This window comes from Mustelus asterias, chromosome 12 (genome assembly GCF_964213995.1).
Source record: "Mustelus asterias chromosome 12, sMusAst1.hap1.1, whole genome shotgun sequence".
NCBI classification, from domain to species: Eukaryota; Metazoa; Chordata; class Chondrichthyes; order Carcharhiniformes; family Triakidae; genus Mustelus; species Mustelus asterias.
Genome location: NC_135812.1, coordinates 15,219,076 through 15,229,200, shown reverse-complemented (window position 1 = coordinate 15,229,200; position 10,125 = coordinate 15,219,076). Strand labels below are relative to the sequence as shown.

The 10,125-nt window shown below is 41.7% G+C and overlaps 1 protein-coding gene across 3 annotated transcripts in view; it reads right to left on the bottom strand.

Moving 5' to 3' along the window:
- Positions 1 to 974: 974 nt before the first annotated feature.
- ddx52 (DEAD (Asp-Glu-Ala-Asp) box polypeptide 52) overlaps positions 975 to 10,125 on the bottom strand; it is a 28,440-nt gene continuing 19,289 nt past the window's right edge. For 2 of the 3 annotated variants that reach the window (XM_078224820.1, XM_078224819.1), the window contains exons 12-15: positions 8,786 to 8,861; positions 5,875 to 5,946; positions 3,700 to 3,792; positions 975 to 2,190 (exon numbers count right to left, since the gene is read on the bottom strand). In XM_078224820.1, the coding sequence (XP_078080946.1) occupies positions 2,118 to 2,190; positions 3,700 to 3,792; positions 5,875 to 5,946; positions 8,786 to 8,861 (314 nt within the window). In that variant the 3' untranslated portion in view covers positions 975 to 2,117. The remainder of the gene's footprint in view (positions 2,191 to 3,699; positions 3,793 to 5,874; positions 5,947 to 8,785; positions 8,862 to 10,125) is intronic. The other variant, XR_013499092.1, reaches the window with a different exon arrangement.

Genomic DNA, 10,125 nt, shown 5'->3' with positions numbered 1-10,125 from the left:
CAGCCACCAACATGATTCCCTTAGGATTTGTGACCAAGTTACAGTTCTTTCCTTTGTGAAAATTACAGGTAGCAATACTTCATAGCATAAATATATTAAGCTTCAACGGGCAGCACAGTGGTTAGCACTGATGCCTCATAGCGCCAGGGACCCAGGTTCAATTCCGGCCTTGGGTGACTGTCTGTGTGGAGTTTGTACGTTCTCCCCGTGTCTGCGTGGGCTTCCTCCGGGTGCTCTGGTTTCCTCCCACTGTCCAAAGATGTGCGGGTTAGGTGGATTGAGCATGGTAAATTGCCCCTTAGTGTCAGGGGATTAGCAGGATAAATGCATGGGGCTGCGGGGATAGGGTCTGGGTGGGATTGTTGTCAGTGCAGGCTCAATGGGCCAAATGGCCTCCTTCTGCACTGTAGAGATTTTATGATTCAAAACCTCTTCCACCACCCAGCAGTGCTGGAAGAAACACTCATGTGGCCCAATAGGGTATTTAAATCTTCTGCAAACCCCCCCCCCCTTAATTTCACATCAGTCTCAGCTCCCAACTGAACACTTCCTCTCCTTTCCTTCCTTCCCAATAACTATCTTTGTTTTTCTCCTATCAGTGACTCGATTGCAGTACTTAAAATTGTGAGAATGTTCCATATTTTGGTGATGGCGATGTTTCGGAGCTTTTTGACCAACTCTGCACAGGAAATAATGTGCAAGTGTTACAGTTAGGGCTCACAAATTAAGAAAAAAGACGCAGAGAAAAAGTCATTAGAATTCTACTAGACTAAGCTTTGATATTCTTTCCTCAACATTATAAATTAAAACAAATATTTAATGCCAGTTGTGTGGGAAGATCCCTAATCCCAGAGGTATGGCATGGATTGTTTAGCATAGACTATTCTTTCTAGAATGAGTATAGGGAGTAAGAACTCAATTAAGTCTCAGGAAGAAAGTTGAATGGCAATTTTACCAGCTTCAGGAGAATGCAGTAGAGCAGCAACATTATTTTATTAATTCAAGGAAAATGGCTCATTGCTATAGGAAACATAACAAGTTCATTTTATCTCAAGATATATACTGATTGAATCAAGTGAACCTCTTAACTTTGCATTGCATGTTCCCTTAGTTGTAGAATAGAGCAGCTTAAACAAACATACTTTACTCGTGTCACAAGTAGGCTTACATGAAGTTACTGTGAAAATCCCCTAGTCGCCACACCCCGGCGCCTGTTCGGGTACACTGAGGGAGAATTTAGCATGGCTGAGTCTGAACTGTTGCTCAAGGCGACTGCTCACTATCAGAGAAAAAACTAGGAGCAATAAATGACTGCCTTGCCCAAATTCAGAAGTGAATAATAAACAAATGCATAGCAGACTGTGAGCACAAGAGATAGCAAGAGTGAGAATAGCTCTTTGACTTTACCTTGAGTTTTACGCTCCAACATTAATTCAAGACTCTATAAAATACATAATCTATTGCACAATCTACAATTATGAAATACAAATTTAATTTTTTTTAGAATACTGCATCTCAAACAATGAGATAAAGATAAGTGTTGACATGAATTTTTGCTCCTTTCATTAACTCTTAAAATAAATCATGATTTTTTGCTGAAGATTAATCACTGCATAGAAAAATATTTAAACTTTACCCTAAATTGTGCCAACGATATTTATTCCCACTGTTATATGCCAAACTGTATCTTGTTATGCACAGTAACTTCCATAAAATAAATTGAGAAATAGTTTCAAGTACCCAAACTGCAACTTCCTGCATCAGACAAAAAGTACTACTTTCAGTCTGTATGAAGACCACATTCTCACTCCCTACAATGATAATATAGATACTGATTATTTCTAAAAGTTCAAATATACAATGTACAAGAGACCACAGTTGCAGTAACACACAAACATCACTGCGCTCGTGAATATTTATTAAAAAAGACTAATCTTAGATAAAGCTCACTTAAATACAAAAGTGTAAACAATAGAACTGTTCAGCATAGATTTGTGGTGATCTGCACGTGGCTATCAGCTGCTTCGCTTTTCAAGCAGCTGTACATGCAGAAGGCAGGGGACAATGTAATCTTGACTATTCCCAGCAGTGCTGCATTAGCTGTCAGTGGAGCCTTGTTAAGCCGTGGCGGCTGGCAGACTTGTGTGGGATTTTTCCTTTTTCTTTTTCTTGGTCTTCTGAATCATTTTTCTGAGAATAGAAAAGCAAAAGTATAAAGATTTAATTTCAGTGAAGCTAACTGGGACACCGAGATACAGCACAAACTGTACTTGTACAGCAAAAGTTTTTTTCCCACATTCCCATTTAGTCTAAAACATGTTCAAATTATTTTTCCAATCACTACTTTTATACAAAGAAATCCTCCCGACTGAAATATAACATTTATATCTCAGCAATCACAGGACTTACAACTTACTGTCAGAACTGTATCTCATTACATATAATTCTCCAAAAGATAGCTGGCATACCAATTGGACAGCAGAGGATCCTGCCTGTCCCATTCAGGTAAAATTGAACTTTACATGACTCAAAATTTCAACAATTATCACAACATCATTTTATTCTCCAATGTCACATTCAACTTATAGGAATTAAACATGGAGGCGAAGGGGGGAGGGAGGGGAGGGGGGTGGGTGTGTGTGTGTGGTCTAGAGATACGTTTAAATCAATAGAGTGCCACCCACGGGTGTCTGTATGACAATTATCACAATATAATTTACCCTGCTTATCCTCCTGACACTAAGGGAGAATTTTAGCATGGTCAGTCCACGGGTGGCACAGTGGTTAGCACTGCTGCCTCACAGCGCCAGGAACCCGGATTCAATTCTGGCCTTGGGTCACTGTCTGTGTGAAGTTTGCACATTCTCCCCATGTCTGCGTGGGTTTCCTCCGGGTGCTCCGGTTTCCTCCCACACTCCAAAGATGTGCGGGTTAGGTGGATTGACCATGCTAAAATTCTCCCTTAGTGTCAGGAGGATAAGCAGGGTAAATACGTGGGGTTACAGGGATAGGGCCTGGGGTGGGATTGTTGTCGGTGCAGGCTCGATGGGCCGAATGGCCTCCTTCTGCACTGTAGGGATTCTACGATTCTATTTGGATTATTTTCATATAGTATCGCTACATCATATCGTTTCCATCCAACGTGACACACGTTTTCCTGATATTTATAACAAATCGTAATCGTATCCTTTATATTAGTGATTATATCTTCATACTTGAGGCAATAAATTAAACATCACTTCAGACAATGTTCTAGCGACTGTTTCTTTTTTAAACATTCAAAATGCTCAACTTCTAAAAGCATACTTTCCCCCTCAATTCTGCAAATGAATGTTTAGAGTAGGAATTGTTCACAGCACATTGTAAAACATAAGAACACCCAAGACAAGCCTTCCAAACACACAAACTGGCAGAAGACTCACGCAAAACCTGCTCCAATTTCTTACTTCAAAATTAATTGGTTTGGTGACGAATTTGGTTCCATTTCAGACATCTCAGAAATAATGTTCTCTGTACGCTGCGCACGTGCATGCAGGAAGCAACCTGAAAAGCATCGTTCACAAATCATCCCCTTCAGGTCCCCTTCGTGCATGTGCTTGGAATGAACAGGCCGCACTCGAGGGGTCACTACTTACTGTTCTCTAATTCCACACACTTCAATTCAAGAGTAAACACATTAAATTTAAAATCAAATCTTACTTCTTCCTGGCTGCCTTTTCTATGAAGTATTTTGGCGTGGTCTTGATATCCGCTCGTTTGATTGGATTTTTGATCAATCTTTTCTTTTGTTTACTGCAACGAGGGTGAGAAAGTAGTCATTTGTTACTGGATTAAATTTCAAAATCAACGCAGGAACCGTGGAAAATAAAAGTTATGAAGAAACAACATACACATTGAAACATAGAGTAGGCCATTCGGCCCTTCAAGCCTGCTCCGCCATTCATTTTGATCATGGCTGATCATCAAATTCAATATCCTGATCCCGCCTTTCCCCCTTGATCCCTTTAGCCCCAAGAGCTATATCTGATTTCTTCTTGAAATCACACAATGTTTTGGCCTCAACTACTTTCTGTGGTAAATTCCACATGTATTAAGAATGGGATAGGTGTTTGACAGGCTACTGTGCTAAGAGATTCAAGCCACTCAAACTGTGACATCAGAGGGATTTGGGTTCAAATCCAATCTGGGGATTGGAGCTCCAGTGTGGATTTTGCAGAGACTGTGTTTCAGGAATACCAAGCTTCTACCTTATTCCCTTTTCTTTTAAATTGAATCTTCCCAGCCTTAATATTTTAGCCAGATTATGCTGAGGGAGAGATAAAACAGTGTTAAAACATTCATATTTGATAATGTAAAGCAGACAACTTTTTGATGCAATAATCTATGCTCGCTAACAGAAGTTCATCCACCACATTTGACATGATTATGCAGAACTTTAAGGGTATGAATTATATTTCTGGAAGAAAGAAAAATGACAACAATACCACCTACCATTGATGGAAAAAAAGTGACATTTTCTTTAGTGAATTAATTAATGGGATGGGAATATTGCTGGCAAGGCCAGCAGTTATTACCCATTGCTAACTGCCCTTGAAAAATAAGTGGTGAGCTGAGTGGATGGCCAGACAAGGCAAGAATGGCAGATTTCCTTCCCTAAAGTGAATGAAATGTGTTTTTATGACAATCCGGTAGTTTCATGATCACCATTACTGATACAAGCTGTTATTACAGATTTATTTAAATAACTGCATTTAAATTCCAGCTGCCACTGGGTATGTGAACTTCGGTTTCTCGATTGGCCATCGCCTCTTGATTATTGGCTGATAAATATAACCATATCCACTAACAATTGAAAAGGCCAATCATTAACACTGCGTTCAAGAAACCACATCGATCTCATGAGGATGGCCGATGGGAAATACGCTGTAGTTTGCAACCTTTTCACATCCTGGGATAGTGGATATTCCTGAACAAATTAAGGATCAATAAAACTGGCGTCCGTTTCAAATTCATTTGTCAATGCTACAATTTTACAACTTGTAGCTGTGTATAATTGGGTTCAGAGCACTTACTTCACTGATCAAAGAGGCGACTGTTAATCAACTGAATTAAGAGCAGTGCTATAGATAGAAACTGTGGTTAAATAGCTGTTGGAACGGGAAGAGCAAGATAAATCCTCCGTCTGCAATCTCAGCCACACCAAATGGAAGCAAGCTGCTTTCACACGGGGAGGAGAATGAACCCCAGGCTTGACCGTCATAAGCCCGAATAGCCGGCTCAAAGCAGCATTGGTGGAGCCCTGTGTGGAGCGCATTAACCGACACAAGAGGTGAGGGAGAAAAAAAAATCTTTTGCTCCAAAGCAGGGAAAGAAATGAGGACGGTAAAGCTAACCCTAATCATTTTCTTTATAAATTAAAATGTGGCTCACTTTCTTCAAATCAATGATCCCATTAAGAGGATTCCATTAAACAGCGCAATTTGGAAAACCTAACCAATTAAAATGCTAATTCTCAACTGAGTAATTATTGGCAACAGCTGACTCATCAAAGTAAACTTGTTTTGCTATCTCCAATAAGGGGGAGGTGTGGTACGTCAAATAATTAATCTTGAAGCACGCTGCACTCAAAGACAAAAGAGTAAAGCGTTAAAGCGCAAGATCAAAGCTGAGCATTCCCAGGGAAGTACATATTTATTTGGAAGATGCAAAAGATAATTATAGAGCTTTAAGAACTAACTCAAATCAGGTTGACAGCTATGCTGGTCATCAATATTGCAACCCAGTCCACTCACCAAGATCAAACCAGTCCTTTGTCTAAAATAGCATATTTTAATATTAGTTAGCATAACATGTTTTACAACTATTGGCACTTACGTTTGCAGTTTGTTTATTTGCATCATGTAGTCTGGTACAGGGCAGCCAGCTTGTTTGATAACAAATGCTATACTAATTAAACAGAAGAAAAATTTTTTTTTAAATGAACACTTCTGAAAATTTTCGGTCAGTCTTAACTATAAATAGCCATGAAATGTTTTGGCACAGTGTCAGTATTGATCAACAGGAAAAACTATTAATCCCATCACAGCACAAAGACTGATTAACTAATCATCTCGCCAACAAGTCTAGTTCTTTGCTCTGAATTTTGTGAGCGAGATGTGGGCTGATCCTCGGGTGAATGGAGCGGTAACTAGGGGGCATAACTATAGGGTTCATGGTGGGAGATATAGGAAGGATGTCCGAGGTAGGTTTTTTACTCAGAGAGTGGTTGGGGTGTGGAATGGACTGCCTGCAGGGATAGTGGAGTCAGAAACTTTAGGAACATTTAAGAAGCTATTGGATAGGCACATGGAGTACTTCGGGATGATAGGGAGGAAATAGCTTGATCTGGGTTTCAGACAAAGCTCGGCACAACATCGTGGGCCGAAGGGCCTGTTCTGTGCTGTACTGTTCTATGATCACCAGTTGCCAAATGTTTCTACAAATTAAGACTCGAGGCAGGATTTTTCAGGCTGCGCTCGCCCCGAGACCGAAAAATCCCGCCCGTAATCAACGGACCTTTGTATGGTCTATGTCCCACCCGCTACGATTCCAATGGCAGGCGGGATCGGAAAATTCCACCCTTAGTCCGTCAAATGAAATGGACCTGTGCCAGGTCCAGTCTTATTTAGGTTAAAAATTAGTTTAGCTACCATTTAGGATTTGCACCACTGCTCTCCACTTGGCGTTCTAAGGCACAAAAGTCTTGACAGGCAACACCGTGGTAGTGTACACAATTTCAATTCTGGAATGGTGGCCAACAAACTGTTTAAATTCACACAGGGAGAACAGATCACAGCATCCTAATGTTAGCTATTAGTTACATGCATGCAGACACTCCTGTTCATATTAATTATGGCAACACAGATAAGTGAACTGATTCCTAGAGTGGTCTGTTGTTTCTGTTTTGCATTGTTTAGAAGCCTACAAAGTCTACTGGACTGAGGAAAGCAAGTGCCATGTGGACACAGTTTATCCGACAGTAAACAAATAGAATGGAGTCCATATACCAACACTTCATAATCAAGGCATCAAAAAAAAATACATTAAATATATTGTGACAGCAACTGATTATCTTTGGGCGGCACGGTGGCACAGTGGTCAGCACTGCTGCCTCACAGCGGTTAGCACTGCAGCCTCACAGCGTCAGGGACCCGGGTTCGATTCCCGGCTTGGGTCACTGCCCGTGTGGAGTTTGCACGTTCTCCCCGTGCCTGCGTGGGTTTCCTCCGGGTGCTCCGGTTTCCTCCCAGAATCTTAAAGACGTGCTGGTTAGGTGCATTGACCCAAATAGGCGCCAGAGTGTGGCGACTAGAGGAATTTCACATTGCAGCGTTAATGTAAGCCTTACTTGTGACTAATAAATAAACTTTAAACTTCTACTTTACTTTATCTTTTCACCTCCTTGAATGAGAAATTCAGAAGTCGTTGAGTCATAGGAAAATAAAACCTGCACTCATGTATGCTGGGACAATATTTTCTTTCTAAACTGCTGAAGTTTGAAAAAGACCTCAGGCTATAGCACTTGTCAAGGAGAATTGAATTATAGAATGAGTTGATAACACAGAATTGCTGCACCTATCTGCAACTCTGAGTCAGTAGGGCCAAATGGTGAATCAGCACTTCTGGCTACAGCACCTGTGAAAGGTCAACAAGTATGAAGGCAATTTTTTTTTTTTAAAAGCCCGTTTTTATATTTTACAAAGTTAGTGACACTTTAACTCCATCATTTTATACAGTTCAAGAGGATCTTCTGAAACTTCCCAAACAAAACATTCCACCTTTGGAACAGGAGCACAAGCTTTTGCAGAAATTTATTGCAAAATGCTTGATCTTTGTTTCGACCAGGGAGGGGAGCAATTCACCTGAGCAAAACCGACGTTGCTCTCTCTCATAATGGTTGTCACCTTTTGATGTCAAAATAGAAAGAGCAAGAAGCTTCGGTATTCTCATTATACGCAGCAGATTGTTAGAACATGCAGCTCACAATGTGAGCAATATTTCAAGTCAGTGAGCACCAACAATATACAGAAAGTACATTTTAATCACCGTAAGGGACAGCTCAATTACGCCTTTCACAATAAGCCCGCTCTGCCGTAATAGGCGGAATCAATTTCATATGCATGCACATCAAGCATTATTTTCTTTCCGCTTCCAAAAAAAGTGCTCTCATTAAGAGAAACACGTGTATACAATCATGCTATACATTCCCCCCTGAATAACTCTGTGAGGGTACCCACATCACAAGGCCTGCAGTGGTTTAAGGCAGCAGCTCACCAGCACTTTCTCAAGGGCGGCACGGTGACACAGTGGTTAGCACTGCTGCCTCACAGCGCCAGGGACCTGGGTTCAATTCCCGGCTTGGGTCACTGTCTGTGTGGAGTTTGCACGTCCCCGCCCCCCTCCTCCCCCCCCCGACCCCCATGTCTGCATGGGTTTCTTCCGGGTGCTCCGGTTTCCTCCCACAGTCCGAAAGACGTGCTGGTTAGGTGCATTGACCCGAACAGGCACTGGACTGTGGCGATTAGGGGAATTTCACAGTAACTTCATTGCAGTGTTAATGTAAGCCTACTTGTGACACTAATAAATAAACTTTTTTTAAAAACTCAAGGGTAATTAGGGATGGATGATAAATGCTGGTCTTACCAGCAATGCTCACGTCCCATGGATCAAGAAATATCAAAGTGATTAACTTCACTCAGATATTGGGGAACTTCTTAACTCTTCATACACTCGTGTTCAAACTGACCTCCGTAAAAGTGGTTTATCATCTTCTGTGAAAAATGTAATAGCCTTCCCTTGATGGCCAGCTCTTCCAGTACGTCCTAGTTACAAAAATAAACTCGTCAGCAAAGCTCAATGACAGTCACTTTACACAGACATGTTGTATCAAGTCTCTCGTCCCCTGTAAAGTATCCAGGCGTTTGATAAGGTGTCACATCAAAAGTTATTAGGCGAGAATAAAAGCTCATGGTGTAGGGGGTAACAAATAGGCTTGGATAGAAGATAGGCTAGTTAACAGGAAACAGAGGGTGGCTGTAAATGGGTCTTTTTCTAGTTGGCAGTACTAGTGGTGTGGCACAGGGATTAGTGCTGGGCTCTCAACATTTTACAATTTATAAAAATGACCTGGATGAAGGCGTGATTGTTACATTTTTCTGTTGCTATTTTCTCCTTCTGAGACCAATAGGGAAATAGTTCCTCAGTTGCATTGTGACCGTTTTTCTGGAGCCTAGACAACGAGAGCTGGATTAACAGCAGAGTCTAATGTTGTCCACATGTTGTTCACAACCCCAGCATAGCGCACTGGACAGCAATCAGGAATGGAAACCTGGGCTGGTGATGCTACAGGCAATGGAAAAACACACCAACCATTTTCTAGGAACATTCCCCCAGTGATCAAGCGCCAAGTTTTCCTTAAATACAAGCAAAATACTGCAGAGGCTAAAGATCTGAAATGAAACAGAAAGTGTGAGAAAACCTCAGCAGGTCTGACAGCATCCATGGAGAGAGAAAGAGTTTATTTATGTATTTTTTATTGGTGTCACAAGTAGGCTTACATTAGCACTGCAATGAAGTTACTGTGAAAATCCCTTACTCGCCACACACCGGCGCCTGTTCGGAACATTGAGGGAGAATTTAGCATGGCCAATGCACCTAACCAACACATCTTTCGGACTGTGGGAGGAAACCCACGCAGACACAGGAAGAATGTGCAGACTCTGCACAGACAGTGACCCAACCCGGGAATTGAACCCGGGTCCCTGGCCTTGTGAGGCAGCACTAACCACTGTGCATTCATGTCGAGAGGGCTAGAATACAAGAGCAGAGATGTACTTCTGAGGCTGCATAAGGCTCTGGTCAGGTCCCATTTGGAGTATTGTGAGCTGTTTTGGGACCCGTATCTAAGGAAGGATGTGCTGGCCTTGGAAAGGGTCCTGAGGAGGTTCACAAGAATGATCCCTGGAATGAAGAGCTTATCGTATAAGGAATGGTTGAGGACTCTGGGTCTGGACGCATTGGAGTTTAGAAGGACGAGGGGGGATCTTATTGAAACTTACAGGATACTGCAAGGCCTGGATAGAGTGG